This window comes from Myxine glutinosa, chromosome 3 (assembly GCF_964187855.1).
Source record: "Myxine glutinosa chromosome 3, kmMyxGlut1.1, whole genome shotgun sequence".
Lineage (NCBI taxonomy): Eukaryota > Metazoa > Chordata > Myxini > Myxiniformes > Myxinidae > Myxine > Myxine glutinosa.
Genome location: NC_136263.1, coordinates 9,928,952 through 9,956,061, shown reverse-complemented (window position 1 = coordinate 9,956,061; position 27,110 = coordinate 9,928,952). Strand labels below are relative to the sequence as shown.

At 43.9% G+C, this 27,110-nt stretch overlaps 1 protein-coding gene across 3 annotated transcripts in view; it reads right to left on the bottom strand.

Moving 5' to 3' along the window:
* LOC137414483 (actin filament-associated protein 1-like) overlaps positions 1–27,110 on the bottom strand; it is a 263,066-nt gene that overhangs the window by 38,824 nt on the left and 197,132 nt on the right. For all 3 annotated transcript variants that reach the window (XM_078773714.1, XM_078773716.1, XM_078773715.1), the window contains 2 exons: positions 20,751–20,962; positions 505–653 (listed from right to left, as the gene is read on the bottom strand). In XM_078773714.1, the coding sequence (XP_078629840.1) occupies positions 505–653; positions 20,751–20,962 (361 nt within the window). The remainder of the gene's footprint in view (positions 1–504; positions 654–20,750; positions 20,963–27,110) is intronic.

Sequence of the window (27,110 nt, the reverse complement as noted above, 5' to 3'; positions counted from 1 at the left end):
TGAAGACTTGAGGAAATGTACAATATTTAGTAGTTTGCCAATACCTAAAGACTATTTAGATACTAGTGTAGGAAGAAATGTGGTATTTTGGTGGCCATTTGGTTTTACGCTATTTATCTCAAATTGCCCAACACTGAAATAAGTCCACTAAAATGATTTTTCAAATTTGTGGTCTTGGCAAACAAAATCCACCAAAAAAAACTGGAGAAGCCAAAACGAGGTTGACCCGAGCAGCTGCTGGACTATAGTTCATGAACCATCAAGATCCCTAGGTGTCTTTAGGAAAGTGTAAGCAAGCTATCGCTGGCAGTCTGAATGGATTATAAATTGCTTAACTATACCCCAATTATCCAGCATTGGAGTGGTGATCCATCCAGGATTGTAATCCAAGCCAAATAAATTACTTCGACAGAGCGACGCTCTGTTTAGAACATGGTGCCCAGGACAGACTAAGTTTTAGACATCACCGAAACTACAGTTTATAATCTTACATTACACACATACCCTTGTGTCTGTGAAGCACAGCAAATTTGTGGTGGTGTATCTGGACTGGTGTTCACAATATCCAAGCATGAGGGACGAGCTTCAACCATGCATCCTGACTCAGACAGCAGCAAACCAATCCAGCGTTCTGTCTCATCCCAGGAGCTTGCCTTGGATAGGGAGGTAAATTGGAAGCGTTACAGATGGATTTTGGAATAACCCATGGTAATGCACTATGGACTGTACATCAGGGCAATGTTTGCTTCCCTCCTTGGTCAGTGTAAAAATAACGAATAAGAAAAGCCACATATTAACCAAGCAAAGTCAATGTCGTCCTCCTCTATCACACTCTTTTTGGTTCATAAACACTTCTTATTTAGCCCTCCCTCCAACTACCATTCGTGAACAAATAGGGCACAAGCTAAGGTCAGGTCAGTCTTTTTGGACTGTGTTATGGCCTGAAGCACACCTAGCCAAGCTTTCAATCACACTGTCTTTATTTATGGATTATCACACGAAAATCTCTTCCCACACATAAAACCAAGAAGGGAGAAAAGAGAGAAAAACCCGAATAGGCCAGTCCAAGAGTAGGCGGGTCCAAGAGTAGGCCGGTCCAAGAGTAGGCCGGTCCAAGAGTAGGCCGGACCAAGAGTAGGCCGGACCAAGAGTAGGCCGGACCAAGAGTAGGCCGGACCAAGAGTAGGCCGGACCAAGAGTAGGCCGGACCAAGAGTAGGCCGGACCAAGAGTAGGCCGGACCAAGAGTAGGCCGGACCAAGAGTAGGCAGGTCCAAGAGTAGGCAGGTCCAAGAGTAGGCAGGTCCAAGAGTAGGCAGGTCCAAGAGTAGGCAGGTCCAAGAGTAGGCAGGTCCAAGAGTAGGCCGGATCAAGAGTAGGCCGGACCAAGAGTAGGCAGGTCCAAGAGTAGGCAGGTCCAAGAGTAGGCAGGTCCAAGAGTAGGCAGGTCCAAGAATAAGCCTCAGGGCAGGCACCATAGTAGGCCCCATGGCAGGCCCAACAGTAGGCCCCAAGGCAGGCCCAACAATAGGCCTCAGGGCAGGCCCCCATAGTATGCCCCAAGGCAGGCACCGTAGTAGGCCCCGAGGCAGGCCCAAAAGTAGGCCCCAGGGCAGGCACAGTGGTAGGCCCCATGGCAGGCCCAAAAGTAGGCCCCAAGGCAGGCCCAAAAGTAGGCCCCAGGGCAGGCCCAGTGGTAGGCCCCAGTGCCAGCCCAGCACGAGAGGGTAGGAGTAGGCAAGGCCACGAGTAGGCCCAAAGGCAGGCCCCAGTGCTAGGCCCCAGTGCAGGCCCAGCACGAGAGGGTAGGATTATGCAAGTCCACGAGTAGGCCCCAAGGCAGGCCCCAGTGGTAGGCAGCAAGAGTTCGATCAACATCACCCTTCAGGTAGAGAGATTGCAGCTGGCCACTCCACAACCCCCGAAAAAGCACTCTGCCATAAGCCCTCCTCCAAAATGGCCACTCACTCCTCTGAATCACCTTCCTGGCCACTCCCCCTGCCCCCACAGCCAATCATAGGCTTTATACACATGGACCAAACCACTTCCTCTAACTCACAGGGGGGTGTGGGGGGAAGGAAGAAGAAAAAGGTCACAAACCGTAACAACTGCCACTGGTAACATGTAACCCAGTGCTACCTGCCGCATGGTCGGGTTGTCGGTGACTAAACCGACACCCCTCACTGGCTTTGCTAGCAGGAGGGTGATAGTGACACCTTACCAGGAAAAAAAAAACCATCTGGCAAAGGGCGTATGAGCTCCGTAGGGGGCAAACGGCCATCCAGTAAGGAGATGGTGTCTCCTAAAAAACACCCATCCTGTTTGGACCGGTTCAAGGCATACCAAAGACTTTAAAAATGGAACGTGCTGCTTCCTTGCTTGAAAAGGATAGAGCACGGACAATCCCCATTGGTTGGCATTCATGGGGAGGAGGAAAATCCTCTTGAGGAAATGCCCGGCTGATTAGGGTGAGATAGTGGGGCGGCTTAGCCCAAATATTCAAAAGAATTGTGCATTTTGTGATACAAGCACCAAATTTGGCACAAATGTACATTAATATGTTGCGAACATTTTCAGATATTGGGCCACTTGAAATTCCGTAATTTTTTTTTTCAAATTTTTAAAAATTTCGTAATTTCAAATTTTTCGGGTGACACCGTCACAATTTCGGTCTTCGAGGCCGGCCGATAGGCAAAGTGTGACCGGAAGGGACGAGGTTCTCCTGACCACGTGGCCCTCGATCTGGGAAGCGAGAGGCGTTCCATTAGTGGACGCGCCCCTCACGCCCGACTTTTGGGCGGCCCCGGCAGGCCGTTTGTTTTGACGTTCCGTGACAGGCCCCGCACCCCCACCTCCGGGCCGACCGGAAGCTTGTGCTGAGTACATCATACCTGAACAACTCAGTGAGGCAGAACACAGCAGTGCACACCAGGGTGACCCCTTCAGTGCATAAACCAATTAACCTGTCCACTGCAGGGCATATAGAAATGAAGTTATTTTCTGCATATAATAATAATAATAATAATAATAATTCATTTATTTTGTATAGCGCTTTTCCAGAAGCCCAAAGGCGCTTTGACAGAGTGGAAAACATAATGCATAACAATACATGAAAACAACAATTGCAAAAAGACAAGAATCAAGAAAACAAACAGCAGCGATATACGGCATATATATAAGACAAGAATCAAAAAGACAAGACAAGAATCAATAGGGAAATATTTAAAGCAAAAGGAGGGAGAAGGAGAAGAGATAGTCAGGGGTTAAATGCTGTGGGTTGAATGTTGAATGCAGCGTTGAACAGGTGGGTCTTTAGTGATGTTTTGAATGTGGTGAGTGAGGAGGAGTCTCTGATGGTGTGAGGTAGTGAGTTCCAGAGGGTGGGAGCAGCGATGGAGAAGGCCCTGTCCCCCCAGGATCTGAATTTGGTCCGGATGGAGGGGGTCAGGAGGTTGGTACCAGCAGAGCGGAGGTTGCGGGTGGGAGTGTGTCTGGAGAGGAGGTCAGCCAGGTAGGATGGGGCCAGGTTATGGAGGGCTTTGTATGTCAAGAGGAGGATTTTGTACTGGATTCTCTGGGGGATGGGGAGCCAGTGAAGCTTGTAAAGGACGGGGGTGATGTGGTCACGGGTCCGGGAATGAGTGAGTAGACGGGCAGCGGAGTTCTGAATGTATTGGAGTTTATTGGTGATTTTTGAGGGTGAACCATAGAGGAGGCTATTGCAGTAGTCCAGACGGGAGGTGATGAAGGCGTGGATGAGGGTTTCTGCAGCCGTGGAGGAGAGGGATGAGCGGAGACGGGCAATGTTTTTCAGGTGAAAGAAGGCTGACTTTGTGATCTGTTTAGTGTATTTGTCGAAGGAAAGGGTTTGGTCAAAGATGACGCCAAGATTCCGGATGTGAGGGGAGGTGGATACTGGGATACCGTCGATGTTGAGGGCAAAGTTATGGGTGGATTTTGTGAGCGTTTTTGGGCCAATGATGATTATTTCAGATTTATCACAGTTAAGCTTGAGGAAGTTGATTTGAAGAAAGGATTTTATTTCAGTGATGCAGTTTGTCAGGATAGAGTGGGTGTCGGTGGAGACGGACTTGGTGGAGATGAAAAGCTGGATGTCATCGGCGAAGCAGTGGAATTGGAGACCATGACGGCGGATTAAGTGACCGAGCGGGGACAGCGGGATAATAATATAAGTTCAGTTCTATATAACAATTTCTGTTATCACCACTACCACTACAACTACCACTACTACAAGCTTTGTCTGGAATTTTGTGGACTAACAGACAAGCAGACATACAGACAAGCTGGGATCAAAACATTACCTCCTTCCACCATTGAGTGTAGAGGTAAACATCATGGAAATTATATCATGCCCTAGATTTAATTCATGCTTAACCGTGTATTTGCTTCACTGGTTCACAAGGTCTTTTGCATACATGTAATTCAGACTCTCGTCTTCATTGCTGACCACACAATGTTCGCAACATATTAATGTACATTTGTGCCAAATTTGGTGCTTGTATCACAAAATGCACAATTCTTTTGAATATTTGGGCTAAGCCGCCCCACTATATCGGCCGGCCTCGAAGACCGAAATTGTGACGGTGTCACCCGAAAAATTTGAAATTACGAAATTTGAAAAAATTTGAAAAAAAAAATTACGGAATTTCAAGTGGCCCAATATCTGAAAATGTTCGCAACATATTAATGTACATTTGTGCCAAATTTGGTGCTTGTATCACAAAATGCACAACAGGTTTGCTATGCTGCTACACTAAGAAGAGCGGCACCATTGTTATGATGTCGCTGGTACCCAGAGTAGCCCTGGAGGTGACGACATTGAGGGAGCTTCTCTCAAGCTCAGTGCTAAGTGCTAAGTGTTTGTTTTTTCTCGTGTATGTGTGTGTGTGTGTGTGTGTGTGTGTGTGTGTGTGTGTGTGTGTTAGCTCTTTTACGAGCCTTAGCCCATGTATGTTTAAAAAAAAGGGTTTCTCATGTAAATGGCAGTCTGATTTGTCTGTTATTCTTGCAGTCGATGGAATTTTTAACATTATTCTCCAACACCACATTTCAAAACTGTCAATCTTCTTTTCTTTTCTTCGAATGAATAGCCAACTCTTAAGGTTGCATTTACATTCCCTTCTCCTGGAAGCATTCAACAGAGCAGGTGTAATCATATCCAATTGAGTGAAGATCAAAACACTAGCAAAAGGGTTGGTGAATACAAACAAGCACTCTGCAATCTGACCCATCCTGCTGCCCTTTTCCTAATGTAGAAGTCTGCATGGACTTCTGATTTTATTGAAACGTCCCTCTTCTATGGAGTAGGTGAGTTATCACTTGCATCCTGTTCAAATCTGTTCTTACTCTGCTCAATTTCAAGATAGCTAAGGAACATGGGTGTTGCTGTATGATACTAATCGTGATGCACAGCAGTATAATAATCTTTGGAATATGGTATGCTAATTAAGTGGAAAACATATACTTAGTGATAAACCTTTCAGTAATCTGTATTATGAATTATAGATACTAGTGAGGTAGCACGGGTGGGAGGCCAGAAGCAAACAGACAATGCAGAAACGGTGAATGCTAAAGCATGAAACCAATAAATTCCACATTCCTGTAGCACCTTCAGTCGCACGTCAGACATGGACAGCAAGTTCGTGAAGGACTTCCATGAAAAACGTACCCATTCGCAAACAAACAGGTACGTTTGTTCCATACCCAGTCAATGGCGAATCTGCATATGGCGATCGTGAATTCATGTTTAGAAAGTAGAAACCATCACTGCATTCTGTCATTCACTTGAACTCGATATCTCTTTTTTCATTCCAAACAGCATAACTTCAATCACAAATTTAAATAACATTAATATAAAAAATAAACTTTTGACAACATTCGTGACATGAACAAATATTTAAATCCTGATGTGAAGTTCCGTATGGTTGGGTGAACACAATTACGAATTCAAAATCGTAATTGTATTCACTTAATTCCAATCATCAATTGATACTTTGACAAAACGATTAACACGATTAACTTTTAACGATTAAACATTACGATTGAATGACGGTTGTATTGGGATATTATCAAACCCGCGCATTGCCGTCATCTGTCCATGTCCGCATTCGCTGCAGGTTCATAATTCTCATCAAAATCTAAACAGTATTTGTAGAATTTCAATAAAAGCCACATCACTGTTCATATCGGTAAATATTATTCCATCGTGTTTGGAAAAACTGGAAAATTGGAAAAGCAATATAGCCTATTTTACTCCAGGGAGTCGCAGGATTATCCACCCAAAATATCGTTCCGATCGGTTCAGTCATTTTTGCGGTACCTTCGAACGGACAGACGGACGGACGGACGGACATTTGGTGAATTATAGTAAGATTGTGTGTTGCTGTAGTTTGAAATACTAAGGAATCTTCAAAATGCATATTGCCAATGAAGGTCAATAGTATAATTAGTGATAAATCTTTGAATAATCTGCATTATGAATTGTAGATATTGTGTGTTGCTGTAGTTTGAAATACTAGGGAATAAAGACTACATGATAATCTGTAAAAATAAAGAATATGTAAAGAACAACGTCGGACACCGGCATGGCAAAAACACCACGTGTGTAATCTTTTCATGTTTAAAAGCTTATCTCAAATGGCCTGAGTTGAATGAACAACAGATGTTTTACCATACTGATTGCGACAACTTGTCTCAAATCCCTGACCCCTTGTTTGACCCCTCATCGTTCAGTTTGACGCCTCAAAGCACAGAAGAATTCCTTTGTCTCAACAAAACACTATGAAAGACAAGATGCAACCACATCAGGCAGAAGATTTGCTGGATACGTTGTATTGGGTCCTGTTTGAGGACGCCGGCATAGTACTGTTAAACTGTGTTGTAATCCTTATTATATATTCGAGTGAGTCTTCTCCAGTGAATTAAATCTTTGACATTGTTCTTAAGGTGTGGATATTCTATCAGTGTACACTCTTCCACAACACTACTTTTAGATTAAAATAACACAGAAATGGAAGATTGTGTGTGCAAAGCATAATCATTTTGCTAACCTGACACACTCAATCATGCACCAAGAAGGCTGAAGATGGTAAAGGTCAAATTCCTCTCCTGATCTGTAGTTATGATGCCATTTATATTTCAGATTTTATACTATACAATCACTGGGAAAATGTGCAAGAAAATAATTTCACTGCCATAACAGAGTCTTTGGTGGATTTTTGAGTCGCAAATAAATAAACAAAGAAACAACTAAATTTTAATTGTTTTCAAGAGTGCCCTCATTCACTTTGCTTTTGAACTGAGATTAAGTGAAGGGAGGTGAAGAACCACCTTGCAATTGAGGCTACTGCCAATAATCTATGATCAAAAACATTTTGGAATCATGTTTATCCTAAAAACAAAATAATGGGTGTAATCGTTAGCGTGTCTGCTCTGAGCTGTACAAACACCGGCTGCCGAGTCCGTAACCAAAGACTTTTAAAATGGTATGTGCTGCTTCCTTGCTTAATGCTCAGCATTTAAAAAGATTCGAGCATTTACAAATAACCACAGGTTGGAAACCATTGGGCAAGGTTGATTGGCCGAATGGCATCCTTCTGCATTGAAGTTTTTTTGCAAGAGAACTTACTTATTTATTTATTGATTTGAAAACAAATGATAATTTTTTGTAAGAGTGTGTTAATATGCCACATACTCTCATTTGGTAGCTGCGTCTGTATGTCTTGTCTGTCTGCCATCCACCAATGACACATCTTCATGTGCACATTTATATACTGTAATTCTTCCTCCCTCCACGTCTTTAAAACAGTTGTTCACCACCATCTCTTATCTTCCCTCATCCAAAACCTTGATCTTTTCTACCCCCGTAAAAACACCCCAAATCCACCTCTTTCAATCTCCAACTTCTTTCCTGAGATTCCTAGTAGTGTTCATTTGCTTTATACCGTGTACCCCTCCCTCCTCCCCAGCCCTTCCACCACTCTTCTCAACCAGTCACTTTCATTCTTCCTCAACACATGACCAAACCATCTCAAACTGTTTCTCTTCACAGCATCCATCACAGGCTCTATTCCCATCATCTTTCACAATTCATCATTTGTCTTCCTCTCTCTCTCAACGATACTCCACACATCCACCGAACCATTCGCATGTCCACCCTTTCCAGCCTTCGTTGCTGCCCTATAATCGAACATATAGTATGTGATCCGTACGACGTGACGTCATTTTGGATATTATTTTTACAAACCCTTCCAAAAAAAAAGAAAAGACTTTTACACTGTTGGGTCTCGGTCCGAGGCTACGCTCCTGCACACATTAACATCCCGGAGGTTTCACCAGAGGGTGTAAAGGCAGGCACAGGCAAAAGCAAAGGCACATGTGTTTTTGGCGGGGTAACCACGCACCGCACCATGCCTCGCACCACGAGCACGCACCGGCGGACCTCTCCGGTGCCGCACCCCACAACACCCCCACTCGCCCCAGCTCGGCGCAGAAGAGCACCGACCGTCAGGGTTGAGCATTCGGGCATGTCTGCAGTGTGGGTGTCAGTGAATTTGTGGCCTTAAGCCCCCATGTGTTTTTGTCCCCTAAAATAATAAGCTAACGACACCCTCGGTGACCGTCGGGTCCGCACCCCTGTGCGACGGCGCACGCCCGCCCATCCGTCGGAGCACAACCGTGATTGGACCACACCCGTCCCTCTGAAGGACCACGGCAATTTTCCATTTTATTACACGAGATCACAGCCATTTAATGACATGACAGCCATTGAATTGCTGCAGGTTTTTTCTTTTTTGTCCTATTATTTTCTTCTTTTTTCCTTTTTTCCCTTTTTCCCTTTTTTCCGTTTTCCTCCTTTTTTCCTTTCTTTTGTCATGTAAATAATGTAAATTATGTAAATAATAATAATAATGTAAATAATGTCTTTGTCACAGTTGTTAGAGGAGACAGTTTTCAAAAGATTCCAATGAATGCAAGCCGACGCTTTGCGGATGCTTGGATCACAAATCGGACGCAAAGCGGACCAAAATGGAAGCGAAATGGATGCAAAGTGTGAAAGGAAGTGTTGTGTCGTGTTGTTTACCCTGTGTGTCTGTCCCCTGTTGTCGTGTCGTGTCGTGTCATGTCGTGTGGTGTGGTGTCGTATCGTGTCGTGTGGTGTCGTGTCGTGTGGTGTCGTGTTGTGTCGTCCCGTGGTGTCGTGTCGTGCGGTGTCATGCCGTGTCGTGTCGTGTCGTGTGGTGTCGTGTGGTGTCGTGTCGTGTCGTGTGGTGTCGTGTCGTGTCGTGTGTCGTAGTCGTGGCCAACGTTGGGCGCTTTGGGTCCGTCCGACCTTTGGGTCCAGTGTCGTCGCGTCGGTGCGCGTCCGTGGGCACCCGGTTTTCCACACACGGGCACACGGGGGCATGTGTTAATGTGTCTTTTTCGACACGTCCGGGGCCTGTCGCCCCCAGTAGCACTCCCCCCAGGAGTTATTTGAGCGGCCCTTTTGTGGGCCCCAAACACACACATTAAATCAATTTTTTCAATGTCGTGTTTTCTGGATTGTAAACCCATTACTGATTCAGATGAATGCCGAGTACTGATATGATATTCGCTGATTCTCTTTACAGGTATTGCTAGGGATCGATTCAGATTAAACTCATGATCTGAGACAATGTTGTATCTCTCATTTTTACAACAAGCTCTTTACAATGAGCCATGTCTCAATTTTTTCTATGCAGCGCTTTCACAGATATAGCAGTGCAAAGTTTTGTGGAGTTGTATTGTGGTGTCGTATTGTGGAGTTGTATTGTGGTGTTGTATTGTGGTGTTGTATTGTGGTGTCATTCCTACCTTGTATTTTTTATTTTTTAGAGATTTCATTCCTCTATGTTTTACATTTTAAAAATGTTTTTTTCTTGTTTCTGTTGCTTTTTTGAGGGGGAATATATATATAAGAGTTAATGAAGAATGTAAGATACATATATACAGATCAGTGAGATTGTATATAGACTTCAGTGCGTATCACCCACTAGTGCAGCATCGTTTTTTGGGGGCGAGAAGATGGCCGCACCCAGCTTCACAATCGCTCGACAAGGAAATCTAGAACTTCCCAAGAGTTGTTGTCACTATTTGTATTTGTGGCTCTACTTTTGAAGATAATTATTAATATTTTATCATAATATTAGCGAATTTAATACACTTACTCTTTTATTATACTGGTATGGATTCCATCCCTCCATGTTTACCCTGCGCTCGTGAAGCGAAAGGCAGGGTTGAGCATTCGGGTCCGTCCGTCCGTACGTCGTACGTACGTACGTACGTACGTGCATGTCTGCATTTTAAAAATTCATTTTCTCGGCAACCGTTGGTCCGATTGACATGAAATTTTCACCATAAGAGGGACTCCTCATGTAAAATATTTTAGTGAATATTATGACGTCAAAGGTCACGTGGTACGGGCGCCATCTTGGAAAAAACAAAAAACTTTGCACCTCTATATCTCAAAAACCGCTGCACAGAAATATTTGAGACAGGTCTCATTGCAAAGAACTCTCCATGTGGAATAACCTATGTGAATTATGACGTCATAGGTGCCGCCGTTATGACGTCATAATTCGACAAGTAAAAAACTTTATCCGATCAGGATGAAATTTCTTGAGCATCTTCTCGGTATAAATTGATGCAGAAATAAAATTATAATGACGTCGTAGGTTACGTGGTTCGGACGCCATATTGTTTTGAGTGAAAAACCACTAAAATCCAATTTTATTCTAAACGACTGAACAGATCGAGGCCAAACTTTGCAGGCAGAATCGTATACCAATAACGAACAAAAAAGTCAGCGAGAATGACGTGATGCATCACATGGTTTTGGAGTTATGATGTTTTTAAGCATAAACTTTTAAAACCAAGCTCCTCCCTCATTTGTGATCCTATCGATGGGAAACTTCACAGATGTGTTCAGTATATCAGTCGACTAAATCACCTTTTGGAATTTGCGATAGGTCACGTGGTTTGGCAGATATAAATAATTAAACGAAAATATAAATTTTTTTATAACTCTTGAAACGCTTCATTGATCGACGTGAAGCTTTATATTATAGTAGATTTAATAAAGGGTAACATGTGTGCAAAATTACAAATATGATTGGATGTACGGTCTGGAAGCTAGAAGTTGTTATTGCATGAAGAAGAAGAGTCTTCAAAGTGGGGATGGAATTAATTATCACACTGCAAATGACGAGCAGGCAAAGTACGGAGCGCCCTCTCGGGGTCATTTTGACCTCAAATAAAATTCTGATTTCAGATTTGTCAATCGCTGAGGTATATTAACACACGACCAAAACAGATTTGGTGAAATTCCGACGATTTTTGACGAAAATATAACATTTGTGTATGCATTTCAGTAAAGTAAAGTGTGTGCCGTGTCAGCATTTAAAAAATTGAAACGTGGCTCATTGTAAATAACTCCATATGGGGAATAGGTGTTGTTAACGATGACGTCATTGATGCCATAATTACGACGTCATAATTCGACAGGGACAACGCTTAGTCTGATCAGTTTGAAATTTATTGAGCATGATCTTTGCAACAATTATTTAGAGAATACAAATTTATGATGTCATCGCTTACGTGGTCTGGCTGCCATATTGGATCAAAAAAAAAGAAACGTTCAAAAATAGAAGAGTTGGCTCACACCAAGTTGACTGCGCAGGGTAAGTATTCTATGAATACCATCTAGTTGTACATGCTTTAAATTGTTTCTGTTGATTTTCTGGGGGGAAGGGGTGAGGAAGGGGTGGGGGAATATCACAGTGAATTGTTCAATTATTTTACTCCCTCAATCCTGGCTTGTTTTGGTTAAGTCCACAATTTTCTTGTTTTGGTTAAATCCACAGTTTTCTTATTTTGGTTAAATCCACAGTTTTCTTGTTTTGGTTAAATCCACAGTTTTCTTGTTTTGGTTAAATCCACAGTTTTCTTGTTTTGGTTAAATCCACAGTTTTCTTGTTTTGGTTAAATCCACAGTTTTCTTGTTTTGGTTAAATCCACAGTTTTTTTAATTTGGTTAAATCCACAGTTTTCTTGTTCTGGTTAAATCCACAGTTTTCTTGTTTTGGTTAAATCCACAGTTTTCTTGTTTTGGTTAAATCCACAGTTTTCTTGTTTTGGTTAAATCCACAGTTTTCTTGTTTTGGTTAAATCCACAGCTTTCTTGTTTTGGTTAAATCCACAGTTTTCTTGTTTTGGTTAAATCCACAGTTTTCTTGTTTTGGTTAAATCCACAGTTTTCTTGCTTTGGTCAAGTACACACTCTTCTTGTTTTGGTTAAGTCCACAGTTTTATTGTTTTGGTTAAATCCACAGTTTTCTGGTTTTGGTTAAACCCACAGTTTTCTTGTTTTGGTTAAATCCACAGTTTTCTTGTTTTGGTTAAATCCACAGTTTTCTTGTTTTGGTTAAATCCACAGTTTTATTGTTTTGGTTAAACCCACAGTTTTCTTGTTTTGGTTAAACCCACAGTTTTCTTGTTTTGGTTAAATCCACAGTTTTCTTGTTTTGGTTAAATCCACAGTTTTCTTGTTTTGGTTAAATCCACAGTTTTATTGTTTTGGTTAAACCCACAGTTTTCTGGTTTTGGTTAAATCCACAGGCTTCTTGTTTTGGTTAAATCCACAGTTTTGGTTAAATCCACAGTTTTCTGGTTTTGGTTAAACCCACAGTTTTATTGTTTTGGTTAAACCCACAGTTTTCTGGTTTTGGTTAAATCCACAGGTTTCTTGTTTTGGTTAAATCCACAGTTTTGGTTAAATCCACAGTTTTCTGGTTTTGGTTAAACCCACAGTTTTCTTGTTTTGGTTAAACCCACAGTTTTCTTGTTTTGGTTAAATCCACAGTTTTATTGTTTTGGTTAAACCCACAGTTTTATTGTTTTGGTTAAATCCACAGTTTTCTTGTTTTGGTTAAACCCACAGTTTTCTTGTTTTGGTTAAACCCACAGTTTTCTTGTTTTGGTTAAATCCACAGTTTTCTTGTTTTGGTTAAACCCACAGTTTTCTTGTTTTGGTTAAATCCACAGTTTTCTTGTTTTGGTTAAACCCACAGTTTTCTTGTTTTGGTTAAATCCACAGTTTTATTGTTTTGGTTAAACCCACAGTTTTCTGGTTTTGGTTAAATCCACAGGTTTCTTGTTTTGGTTAAATCTACAGTTTTGGTTAAATCCACAGTTTTCTGGTTTTGGTTAAACCCACAGTTTTCTTGTTTTGGTCAAATCCACAGTTTTCTTGTTTTGGTTAAATCCACAGTTCTCTTGTTTTGGTTAAATCCACAGTTTTCTTGTTTTGGTTAAATCCACAGTTTTCTTGTTTTGGTTAAATCCACAGTTTTCTTGTTTTGGTTAAATCCACAGTTTTCTTGTTTTGGTTAAATCCACAGTTTTCTTGCTTTGGTCAAGTACACACTCTTCTTGTTTTGGTTAAGTCCACAGTTTTATTGTTTTGGTTAAATCCACAGTTTTCTTGTTTTGGTTAAACCCACAGTTTTCTTGTTTTGGTTAAATCCACAGTCTTCTTGTTTTGGTTAAGTCCACAGTTTTCTTGTTTTGGTTAAATCCACAGTTTTGGCTTGTTTGTTATTTAAATAATAACTGTTTGACTATGAAGAATAGGTGTTGTTAAGTTTGAACTGTTAGGTTAAAACTGTTAAGTTTGACTTCCGACTTCCGGTCCCTCGAGCGACGAGGCTTGCTTCGATCTCTCCACGGAATCAAAGTTTGAGTGTTTTCCCGTTCGTCTCTTTGTCAAATTTCCGCTGGGTATTTTGTTGTGTATGTGTTATTGTGTGTTTCTATTTGGTTTTGGTTTTGTAGTTGTTGCAAATTTGTGTGTAATTAGTTGTTTTTTTTTGTTCGCGCCGTGTGCGCGGCCTGGTCTCTCCAGGCTCCCTCCCCCCCCCCCCCCCCGTCCGGTCAGTATTTTGTGAATATAAGTTCTTTCCTTCATAGTATTTGCTTGTTTCTTTGATTTTCTTTTCTCCCCCCTACCTCTCACGAACATCTTACCCTTTGTCCAGCGTTTTGAAAACAGAACAAACAAATAAACAAACAAAAAAAATAATTCTATATTAATTCTTTCTCTCCTCCCGGACACGTGCATGTTCGCTCTCCTCCTCGTCTCGCCTTGTGCCCCACCCCCTATATCTCGTTTTTCTTTCACCTCTGCTCCTGATTTCTCAAATGCACGTTCTCACTTAGAGACTTTTCCCAGATTGTTTTTCATGGTTTTGTTTAAATATTATTTAAATATGTTTAAACCGCAGCCGTGATGCTGACGCCGCCCTCCCCCCCCCCCCCCCCCAGAATTTCAATATTTTGAACGTTTCCCAGTGTGTACCCTGGATTAGAATAGGTACACCGTATCCCTGCATGTCGTAAGAGACGACTAAGAGGGTTGGCGTCAGGAAGGGCATTCGGCCATAAAAACATTGCCTCAAAAAGAGAACCATGACAATTACAACTACATATGGGCAGGGTACAGCCCGAAGTGGAGATCGGTTTCTGAGGTTTGGGACATGGCATGTAGGGACAATGACAGGGAGATCAGGAGAAGTGGTGGAAGTATTGGTCAGAAGAAGAGTGGACATATGTTGTGTGCAAGAGACGAGATGGAAGGGAAGTGGTGTGAGAATGGTGAAGGGTAGGCAGGGACAGAAATACAAGTTTATGTGGCAAGGGTGCCTGGAGGCGTGAATGGTGTTGGTGTCCTGTTTTCTGAGGAGTTTGTAGACAGTGTGGTGAGTGTGACTAGAGTGAGTGATAGGTTGATGATGGTGACAATGATGATTGGAAAGCTCTTGGTGAACATCATCTCGGGATATGCTCCGCAGGTTGGTCGGAGCGATGAAGAGAAGGACAAGTTCTGGTGTGCGATAGAGAAGCTGATGGAAAACGTGAAAGATGAGGAAGTTGTTGTGGTAGGAGGAGACCTAAATGGACATGTGGGAAGGAGTATGGATGGTTTTGACGGAGTTCATGGGGGTTACGGATATGGTGTGAGAAATGGAGAAGGTGAAAGGATTTTAGAGTTTGCTGATGGAGCTGATTTGTTGATTTGTAATACTCAGTTCCAGAAAGAGGATAATAAGCTTGTTACATACACGTCAGGTGGGTCGACGACAACTGATGTGTTGTTTAACAGTGCATTAACAGTGTTAACAGTAACAGGTCTGTTAACAGGTCATTAACAGTGCACAGAGGGAACTGAGTACCCTCGTCCCTCTATACAAGGGGAAAGGTGACCCTGTGGAGTGTGGCTCGTACCGAGCGATAAAGTTATTGGAGCATGGAATGAAGGTATTGGAAAGGGTGTTGGAGAGGAGGATAAGGAAGAAAGTGAAGATTGCAAATTGCAAAGAAAGCAGATTGCAAAGCAGTAGGCGAGATAGGGGGCACCTCCGGGACACAAAGGTGATCCCGGGGGAGGATGCTGTTTCACAGCACCACTTGGTTGTCTGCGACATAAGGGTGAAAGGTGCGAGGAGAGCTCGGCGGGTGAAGTACCAACCGAGAATGAAGGTGTGGAGGTTGAAAGAGGTGACAGTAAGGGAGGCATTAAAAGAGAGGCTGAGTAGGGTCGAGGATGATGTGGTTGAGATTGAAAGTGGTTGGATGTCAATGAAAGCTAGTCTGTTGGGAGCCGTTGGTGAGGTATGTGGATGGACAAAAGGACCACCGAGGCACTCGGAAACATGGGGGTGGGATGATGAAGTTGGAAAGAGGATTGATGAGAAGAGGAAGAAGTTCAAGGAGTGGCAGAAGGCGAAGGGTACGGGAGCAGAAACAGCAGAGCATGAACGTTATAAGGCAGCCAGGAAGGCTGCAAAGAAAGAGGTAGCAAAGGCGCAGGAGGCATGTCGGAAAATGTTCGGAGAACGCTTGGATTCGGAAGAGGGTCAGAAAGCAGTATTCAGGATTGCAAAGCAGATAGCGAAAGAGAGGTGTGATGTGATGGGGGTGAGTTGCTTGAAGGATGAAGTGGGACAAATCGTTGTCGACCCAGATGGAATTAAAGGAAGATGGAAAAGATATATGGAAATGCTGTTGAATACAGAGAATGAATGGGATGGCAACATAGAGAGTAACCCAGTTTTAGGACCGGCAGAGAAGATAACTGAGAAGGAAGTTGAGGAAGCGATAAAAGCAATGAAGAGTAGATAAGCGGGATGGCCGACGGGAATTGTGGGAGATATGTTGAAGGCAGCAGGAAGTTGGGGTGTGAAGAGAATGACAGAGATCTGTAATCTGGTGGTGAAAGAAGGCCGCATTCCAGTGGTTTGGGAACTGAGTACCCTCGTCCCTCTATACAAGGGGAAAGGTGACCCTCTGGAGTGTGGCTCGTACCGAGCGATAAAGTTATTGGAGCATGGAATGAAGGTATTGGAAAGGGTGTTGGAGAGGAGGATAAGGGAGAAAGTGAAGATCGACGAAATGCAGTTTGGATTTATGCCAAGAAGAGGAACGACAGACGTGCTTTTCATTGTGAGGCAGTTGCAGGAGAAGTACATGGAGAAGAGGAAGAAGTTGTTTCTTGGGTTTGTTGATCTGGAGAAAGCATTCAATAGGGTTCCACGCAAATTATTGACATGGGCATTGAGGAAGTTAGGAGTGGAGGAATGGTTGATCAGAGTAGTGATGGAAATGTACAAAAGAGCGCGCACAGCTGTAAGGACGAGGGACGGGAACAGTGATGAGTTTGAGGTGAAGGTGGGAGTGCATCAGGGGTCGGTACTAAGCCCACTACTATTTGTAGCTGTGATGGAGGTGCTGGCTCAGAACGTAAAGGAGGGTTTTCAGTGGGAGTTGTTGTATGCAGATGATCTTTTTGTTGATTGCGGAAAGTATGGATGGACTAAAGGAAAAGATGAACAAGTGGAATGAATGTATGGAGACAAAAGGTCTGAAGGTGAATATCGGAAAGACGAAGGTGTTGGCAAGTGGTAAAGCATGTGGGGAGGTGGAAAGAACTGGGAAGTGGCCCTGTGCTGTGTGTAGGAAGGGTGTCGGAGTGAACTCCATTCAATGTACAATGTGCGCTGAGTGGGTTCATCAAAAATGTAGTGGTCTGAGAGGGTCATTAACCAGTGTGGCAGCTACATTCTAATGTAAGGTGTGCACAGAGGGAGTTGCAGATGGAGGAAATGTTGATTTGGATCTTGGAGACGGCATGAAGCTGGAAGGTGTGAAAACATTTTGCTACCTCGGAGACATGCTGAATGGAGAAGGTGGATCAGACTCGGCAACGGTTGCTCGAGTGAGATGTGCATGGAAGAAGTTTCGGGAACTGAGTGGCGTGCTGATGATGAGGGGAGTGTCGTTGAAGCTGAAGGGAAAGGTGTATGCTGCATGTGTGAGAAGTGTTATGATTTATGGGAGCGAGATATGGGTAATAAACGTAGAGCAGCAACGAAAGTTGGAAAGGCTGGAAATGCGAATGGTTCGACGGATGTGCGGAGTATCGTTGAGAGAGAGGAAGTCAAATGATGAATTGCGAAAGATGATGGGAATAGAGCCTGTGATTGATGCTGTGAAGAGGAACAGGTTGAGATGGTTTGTTCATGTGTTGAGGAAGGATGAAAGTGACTGGTTGAGAAGAGTGATGGAAATGAATGTAGAAGGAAGTAGAGGACGGGGAAGACCGAGAAAGACTTGGCTAAAGATGGTGGAAGAAGAAATGCAGGCAAGGGGGTTAAACAAGGAGAGATGCAGAAAATAGGGCAAAATGGAGAAGATTGTCATGGGGACCACAAGGCTAACCCCCGCTCTAGTAGGGAAAATGGCCTTAAAATGCATGTTGTTGTTGTTTGTTGTTATTTAAATAATAAAATGCTCAATGTTTTATATATTTTGTCATTTTGCGATGGATTAAATCCATCTGTTATTAAATTATTTTAATTATTGTGTTAAAACGTTATTGTGTTATAGGTTGGGTAACAGTTTAAGATTGTATTTACAGGGGAGGATGAAGAAGAGGAAGTACAATTTGGCGATTTAGCGATCTCCCAATGTGGTACTTTAGCGATGTATTCTGGCATATTTTAAAGACTTGGTAGCTCATAAAACGCTTGAGAATAAAAGGTATGGGTTTTAAAAGGTTTATATACTCACTCTATATTACCTTCTCAGCATTTCACTTTGTACACATTTGATGCAGTGGCCATTTTTTCCCACATCATCCCTCTATATGGAGTACTACATGATAATGCTTGCATGTGATGCAACATACAATAGCTGCATGATGGGCTAAGCAAATGTTGTCTGTATGGATAAGCAATGTGATTGCACTGCTGTATTTTCTTTTTTAAATTAGCTATATGGTTGGAATATTGCAAATTTAATGAAATACTTCATATTTGTACGAGTGAATGCAAGTGAATGGCATGTGAGAATTAATGGCTTCTTCTGTTAGTCAAAATGCCCTCCACAGGCTGTGTTATTCCACTCTTCCTTCCAGGTCTTCAGGCAGTTGGTACACCACCCTATCATGTTTCATATGGGGAATCCCCATCCTTACCCATGATCTTCATTAACCCCATTAACCCCTAGTAACATAATCCTCTTACTTGCAAGTTCATGTGTTTCCTACCATCTCTCTTGTCTTGTCACGTCCATTCCCTTGCTTATTTTATTGGATATCCTAAGATTGTCCTTGCCTTCCCTACTTACAGTTTCTACCGTCCATCACCATGAGCCTCAATTTTGCATAGTAATACAATATAACGTCTCACAAGTCAGGAGACGACGATGGTTCACGAGCGAGCGGTATTCAATGACAAAGGTCAAAACCGACATTGAAAATATATAAATAGGAATGTATTATCTGTTATGAGACTAGTTAGCTACACAATACCGAAAATTCGGTTCGATTCCGGCAACTTTGAAAATTTCACCTTTGTGACCTTGAAATGTCAAAACGAAGGTTACTGACCTTGAAATGAGATATAAAATAATGTATAATCAGTTATGAGGTTAGTTAGCTACACAATACAGAAAATTCGGTTCGATTCCGACAACTTTGAAAATTTCACCTTTGTGACCTTGAAATGTCAAAACGAAGGTTAATGACCTTGAAATGAGATAGAAAATAATGTATAATCAGTTATGAGGTTAGTTAGCTACACAATACCGAAAATTCGGTTCGATTCCGACAACTTTGAAAATTTCACCTTTGTGACCTTGAAATGTCAAAACGAAGGTTACGGACCTTGAAATGGGATAGAAAATAATGTATAATCAGTTATGAGGTTAGTTAGCTACACAATACCGAAAATTCGGTTCGATTCAGACAACTTTGAAAATTTCACCTTTGTAACCTTGAAATGTCAAAACGAAGGTTACTGACCTTGAAATGAGATAGAAAATAATGTATAATCAGTTATGAGGTTAGTTAGCTACACAATACCGAAAATTCGGTTCGATTCCGACAACTTTGAAAATTTCACCTTTGTGACCTTGAAATGTCAAAACGAAGGTTACGGACCTTGAAATGGGATAGAAAATAATGTATAATCAGTTATGAGGTTAGTTAGCTACACAATACCGAAAATTCGGTTCGATTCAGACAACTTTGAAAATTTCACCTTTGTAACCTTGAAATGTCAAAACGAAGGTTACTGACCTTGAAATGAGATAGAAAATAATGTATAATCAGTTATGAGGTTAGTTAGCTACACAATACCGAAAATTCGGTTCGATTCCGGCAACTTTGAAAATTTGACCTTTGTGACCTTCAAAGGTCAAAGGTCGAATATTCTGAAAGTTGTTGGAAAACTTGTATTTCATGATGTATGTGATAATGTAAGATCATGTACGACATTTCACCCTATCAGGAAGCGAACAATGTAATAAAACCATCAAAAGTCGACTTTTCTAAATTTCGTGACCTCGTGACCTTGGGGCGAAAATGAAAAATCGAGCTCCGTGGGGCTAGACACATGACATTGGCCAAACCAAATACCGAAACCCCTGTCAGATTCCACCAAACCCCTCGAAGAAGATGTAGCTTGAAATCGATTACCCCCGAAAAAGACATCTATTTTGGGCGTGGCTCCGCCCACAATGGGCGCAATACGCCCACTCTAGGCAGGACACAACTAGATCATGATATCAACCTCCCACCCAAGTTTCATCAAGATCGGATGATATCATCGGGTAGTTATGTTGGAACCCATCTGTGGATCGGTCCCATCGGCCGATGGGTCTGACCAATCTGTGGATGCACGAGAAATGACAATGCAGACCCATCGGACGATGGGACCGATCCACAGATGGGTTCCAACAGTTATACTGCGGACAGACACACACACAGACAGATGCACACACATGACGAATATAGTGGTCACTTGATAACTCGTGAACCAATAAACCTATTGAGGCTGGAATCCTGTACTCTATCTGTGCAGAATTTGACTTTGGATTAACGTTAAAAAATATTATTACTTTAACTTTAACTTGGTTTTTAATATGTACCTTGAAGCATTGTGGATAGAGAGGGACATTGATATTGGCATAATTGTGCAGGCATGATGGGCCGAATATCCTCCTCCTTGGTCAAAGTTCCTTGTATTTCCCTTTGTTTAACTTTTATTTGATAACTGGTATTAATAAAATAAACGAGTCAATGCAGCTCATTGAATTTGCAGAAAACACAGTAAGATGACATTTTGTCAGCCAAAAACTTTTATGACCACTTACCTCTAAAGTGATGATGTCCCGGCCTTCTCTGACAAGTTTGAAGGCCAGCGGATGTTTGGGGGCCAATCCAGCAGCCAGACTGCAACCACGTAGTGGAACATTGGCCAGGGGTGTTCTGGCAGCCTCCTTGTCAACAAACAACTGGAGGGATTCCCTGCTGACCTGACACCAGCACTCTCGCCACCCACTGTCCGTCAGCACATTGAGTTGACCTGTTCAGAGAAGGAGAAATAAACATGAAATGCATTCCTCAAGGGCTTAGGCTTCTCCATATTTTGGCACAATATTCTTCGACTAGCCGAAACCCGTGGAACATCCACGGAAGGGAGGATGTGGTGTATGGATAGAGTGTACCATTATGGATGGCATAGGGGAGCGCTCATGGGATCTTCTTCTTCCGTTAAGCTCCAATTTTTTCTCTTTAAGTTTTTTTTTTTTTTTTTTGTATACAAGATCGAGGCTCGTGAAAGAGCGAACATTAATCACACAGAAAGACAAACCGACACATAAAACATATAACATAGGGAGCGGTAGACAAGATGGGGAGAGAGGGGGAAGGACACAAACACAACATTTGAGAGCAGGGACCGAGAGACATGGAGACATCGAGAGATCTGAGAGAGGGCGAGGGCTTTGGGGGGGGGGGGGGGCGTGGGAAGGGGGCAGTGGGAGAGGTATAAAACATATGGACACTGCCAGGACTTCCAGGAAAGAAGTTGGAATTTCAAACAAGGTGGATCTGGGGTGAATTAGCGGGGGTAGAAAAGATCAAGGTTTTGGATGGGGGAAGATAAGAGATGGTGGTGAACAGCTGTTTTAAAGACCTGGAGGGAGGAGTGGGATTGAAGGGAGTGAGGGAGTTTGTTCCAGAGGCGGGAGAAAAGAGGAATGAAAGAGTGAAGGTGAGCGGAGAGCCGAGATTTCGGCAGTTTAACCATCAGAGGGTTGCTGGCAGATCTTGTGCGACCTGTAGGAATATTTGGGGGACAGAGCACAGAGAGAGCTGGGGGTGCAAGGCCGGAGAGGAGTCGGTAGAAGACAGAAAGACCACCTACCTGCCTGCGGTGAGTGAGTGAAAGGCCCTCAGAGATAGCTTCATCGCGGGAGATTCCAATAATTCTGAAAGCTTTGGTTTCAACAGTGTGAAGCCGAGCTAGGTGTGAGGCAGGAGCACCGGCCCATAGGGGAGAACAGTATTCCATTGAGCTGCGGATGAAAGCCTTGTATGTGGTGAGGAGCTCAGGTGTGCCGAGGAAGGACTTTGCACGACGGAGGATGCCCAGTCGGCGACTGGCTTTGGAGGCCAGCTTGGAAATGTGGTTTTCCCAAGAAAGATCATGGCAGATAGTGAGACCCAAAATCTTGAGCGACAGAACTTCTTGGAGAGGATTGTTGAGAAAGTAGATGGGAGGGTTGTCCAGTCGATCTTTTCGGAGAGACATAGTAAGAGTGTGAGATTTGTCAGGATTGAAAGACATGTTCCACTTGTTTGACCAGTCTGTGATTTTGTCCAGGTCTTCAGAGAGTGAGGAGGCAGCAGACTGCCGATCTGAGGGAAGAGGAATGGAGCGGCAGAGAGTGGAGTCATCAGCAAAGAGATAGAGAGGATTTTCGAGAGAGTCAGAGAGATCATTGATGAAGACCAGAAAAAGCATGGGGCCCAGAACACTGCCTTGGGGAACTCCAGCCTGAACAGGAAGAGGAGATGAGAGAAACCCATTCAGGGCCACACGTTGACGACGACTAGAGAGGAAGTCCGCCAGCCATGCGTGGAGATTTCCATGGATACCAAAGGAGGAGAGTTTGGTGAGCAGAGCGGGGTGCCAGACCGTGTCGAAGGCACGTGATATGTCGAGGGAGACAGCTCTAATTTCCTGTTTGGCATTGAGGACCTCCATCCATTGTTGAGACAGCAGAAGCAGCATGTCCAGAGTAGAGTGACCTGGTCTGAAACCAAATTGATGATCAGAGATCAAGCCATTGGAGAAGAGGAAAGATTTCATATCAGAAGCAATGATGGATTCCATGACTTTGCTGATAATTGGGAGAAGGCTGATTGGTCTGTAGTTGCTAGGATCTGTTTTTGCACCTTTTTTGTGCAAAGCGGTGATGTTGGCTGATTTCCAAGCAGATGGCAGTTGACCTTGAGCAAAAGAGAGGGTGAAGAGAACAGAGAGAGGGTGAGATAGAGCAGCAGAGCAGGATTTTAGGACCCGTGGGCTGATGCCGTCGGGTCCAGTTGCAGAATCAGAGTCGAGGGTTGACAGAAACTTTTCCACCTTGTCAGGAGGAAAGGACACGGAGTCCAGGAGCAGCAGGGTACGACTGGGTATGGTGGGTACAGAGAGGGATGGGTTTGGGACACAAGATTTAGAGGCAAACACAGAGTTGAGGCATTCAGCTTTTTCACGTGCGGAGTCAGCTGTGTAGCCGTTTGAGGTAAGGGAGGGGATGGAGGGGGAACAGACACCAGAAACGGATTTGACCAGACGCCACCAGGATTTGGAAGAGGGAGACAGATAAGAGAGTTCGGTCTTGAGAACGGAGAGATATTGTTTCCTGGCTCTCCTGAGGGTGGACACACACTTGTTTCGGGCTTTGTGAAAGGAAATGAGATTTCCTTCCGTTGGATTTGCTTTCCAGGAGATGAAGGCAAGTTGTTTCTGGGCAACAGCCTCACCACAAGATTCCGTGTACCATGGACGGGAGGAAGGGTATGACAACTGAAGACGAGATGGGATAAATCTGTGCATGAGAGAGAGCAATTTACTTTGGAAGAATTCCCAGGATGAGTTGATGTCAGAGGTGGTAGAGATGGGAGACCAGTCCAGATGATTGATGGCTGCTTGAAGACCGTGCCAGTTGGCCTGAGTGAAATGCCAGACTCGTCGACGCTGAGCAGGCTCCCTGAGGATGGTCAGAGAGATGTCCACTTTAACAAGGACATGATCAGATGATCCGATCGGAGCAGAAGAAGAGCAGCAGACATTTTCAGGGAAGTTAGTCATAACCAAGTCCAGAAGAGAAGATGCTCCGTTGACTGAGATCCGGGTCGGGAAATTGACAGATTGTGTCAGTCCCAGTGAGTCGCAGAAGTCCTTTGCTGAGGAGCCATGGCTGGTGAGAGAGGTACCCACACCCAGCCAACTGGCATGATGACAGTTGAAATCACCACATATGAGGAAGAGAGAGTTGGGATGAGTAGATAGAAGTTGGTCCATATCATCAGACAGCGAGATGTAGATGGAGTCATCACTGTTTGGTGGACGGTACAACACACATATGAACAAGAGGTGGGAGCGAAGGGGAAGCCGTAGCCAGAGGTATTCCTGGGGGTGAGGTGGAGAGAGTGCAGTGCAGGGCGAGTGAGGAAGAGAGTTTTTGATAAAGATAGCAACCCCGCCTCCAGGACGAGGCTCAGGTCTATCATACCGGAGGAGGGAGTAGCCCGGGAGAGATACTATGGAATCAGAGACATCATAAAGGAGGAAAGTTTCTGTTAAGCAGATCACGTCTGGTTTGACAGAAGCAACCTGTATGGAGAGATCAGTTAAGTTTGAACGAAGGCCCCGGATGTTTGAGGTCCATACCGTTAATGAAGAGGAAGGGGGAGCATCAGATACAGAACAGGGGGGAGGAGGGGTAGGGTAAGATGTGGAAGAGGTGGAAGAGGTAGGGAGAGCTGTTGAAGGTGTGTCAGAGATTTCAGAATAGCTCGGAGAAAGGGAAGGATGGGGCGGACAAAAGGTTTGATGGTGATTGGGTGAGCCACAATGAGGTGTTATTTGAGGAGGGGGAAGAGCGAGGCAGAAGGTTGGGGGAGATGGAGGTGAGAGTTTGAAGGGGGAAGAAGCGGGGAGGACGCTTTGAGGAGGGGGAGTGAGCGGGGGGAAATTGAGAAGCAATGAGGGTGGGGAGATTTGAAGGGGAGGGGTGAGGGGAGAGTTTGGGAGGGAAGGGACAAGGGGAGGGATTTGAAAGGGATGGGATATGGGGGAGATTTGGAGGGGAGGGGTGAGGCAGGAGTCTAGGAGGGGAGGGGCGAGGGGGCGTCTTGGCGGGGAGGGGTGAGGGGGTAGTTTAGGAGGGAGGGGGCAAGGGGGGAGATTTGAAAGGGATGGGTGATGGGGAAGATTTGGAGGGGAGGGGTGATGGGGAAGATTTGGAGGGGAGGGGTTATGGGGAAGATTTGGAGGGGAGGGGTGAGATTGGATTTTTGAAAGTGTACGATTTATGGGAAACGAACATTTATTGCAAAATGAGTTTCTTGTGACCTTCGAGTTAAAAATACGTTGAAGGACGCTGGATGGAGGATGGAGTGCAGGAGAGTTTAGGGAATGTAGAAAAAAGGCACTATAGGAGATGGATATTTTTTTTGGGATGAATTGATTTGGTGAGCAAGTCGAAAGCAGCCTTTTAAAGAAGAAGAAGAAAAAGGTGTTATAAAATATGACGGAATACATAACTTGAGGGGAAAGTGTAAACATTGAAGGTTAATGAGTGAAAACTATCTGGGGAAATGGGGGAGAAACACGTGGTCGAAGAACGAAACAACGAATAAGAATGAATAAACGAATGAGAACAGAGAAGGAAATGTTTTTTTTTTTTTTTTTTTTTTTTGAGTTGAGATTTACACAAGGAAGTAGGCTATGGGTGAAAAGTCTGGGAATACAGAGAACGAAAGTTATTGGATCACAAACGACGGACCACTGAGAGAAAAACAAAGCCTCAAGGTTGTACAGTGCACACTGTACAAGGCCTTGCTCGCGACACGGCAAACAGACGATCAATTTATGAAAGATAAACACCGAGAAACAACCAAAGTTGCACACAATAACTTCACACACCGAAAGATAAATACAGTTTCGACAAAATACAATTGTGAACAGACTTAACTTCGAAAAACGTGGAGACCGTGTGGAGCTTCGAAAATCCCTGCCGCCGTCTCCAAGATCTCGCGAGATCCCCCAAGTTAAGTCCAATCAGTCCTCTCTGCTCGAAGTGCTCAGGCCATGCCTTCCCACTCTCATACTTTTATTGCCGTTCGGTGTAGAAAGGGATTGACATATCGTTCGTCTGTTTTCAGCTCGTTATCTTTAAGCTTCCTTACGTCTTGCCACCTGCTACACCTCTCTGAGTTAGGAGGATTTATGCAACGCACCCCAAGTATCGCAACGTCACTCCATTTAACTTTATTAAAATGACGATAAAGACGTTTCCTTATACATATATCCTAATTTAAAATGTTCAAGGGAATAAAAAGACCATTTGGTTCACACCACCCATGTTCACACCACTCGACTGTCCAATCAGCGGACGGCTCGCTTCGCCTTCGCCCAGCAGACGCCAATACGATGGCGTCGTATCGGCAGTTAATCGGATGCTTTTGGGCCCCAACGTAGGCGAATTCAGATTTTTCCGAGTATGTCTGTACGTGATAAACAAAGAACGCGGTTCGTAGATCGTAAACCCATTAGTGCCGTGGGCATCGGGTCACTAGGTGCGGCATAAAAGGGATAACAAAGTCGAGTCCTTACGGTATTATTATATAGATTATCGGTACGTGGCTTCACAGGTGCACAACCACACAAACCTCCCACAACACAGAAACTAAGAAACACATAGGAAGTTCATGAACAATATCTTGAATAAATAATCTTGTAAGTAAATAATAATAAGAATAATAAGAATAATAAGAAGAGGATTAAGAAGAAGAAGATTAAGAATCAGAAAAAGAAATAATAAATAAATAAATCTTGTGTCATGATGAACCATTTAAATGTTACCGATTCAAACAGGTGCAATCTTTGCCATTGTAGCGGTTACCGCTGGATGCACACAATCGCCTTGCACCGGCCAGAACACGGCCAGACGCGCCTCTCCCGGGCATGCCCGGACTCACTGTTCCCGGGCACGCCCGAACCTCCCGGGCACGCCCGGTCTCGTCTTTCCCGGGCATGCCCGCTCTCGCCTTTCCAGGGCTCGCCCAGAGCGTCCGGGCATGCCCGCTATCGCCTTTCCAGGGCTCGCCCAGAGTGTCCGGGCATGCCCGCTATCGCCTTTCCAGGGCTCGCCCAGAGCGCCCGGGCACGCCCAGCCTCGACTTGCCAGGCCGCAGCCAAACACGCCCGGGCAGGTCCAGACTCGCCTTTCCAAGGCTCGCCCTTGACACCCGGGCATGCCCGGTATAGCTTTTGCCGGGCAAACTTCCCGACATAAATGTGTATATATATTGCTGCCCGATAAACGGGCTTGTCAGAATACCTGAGCTGTTTTGTTTCAATAAAGCAACTCGGACGAATTCCGTCTTTGGTCGCGTCAATTCTTTCGACTCGCGTTGGAGCGCAGTTCCTTCATTGG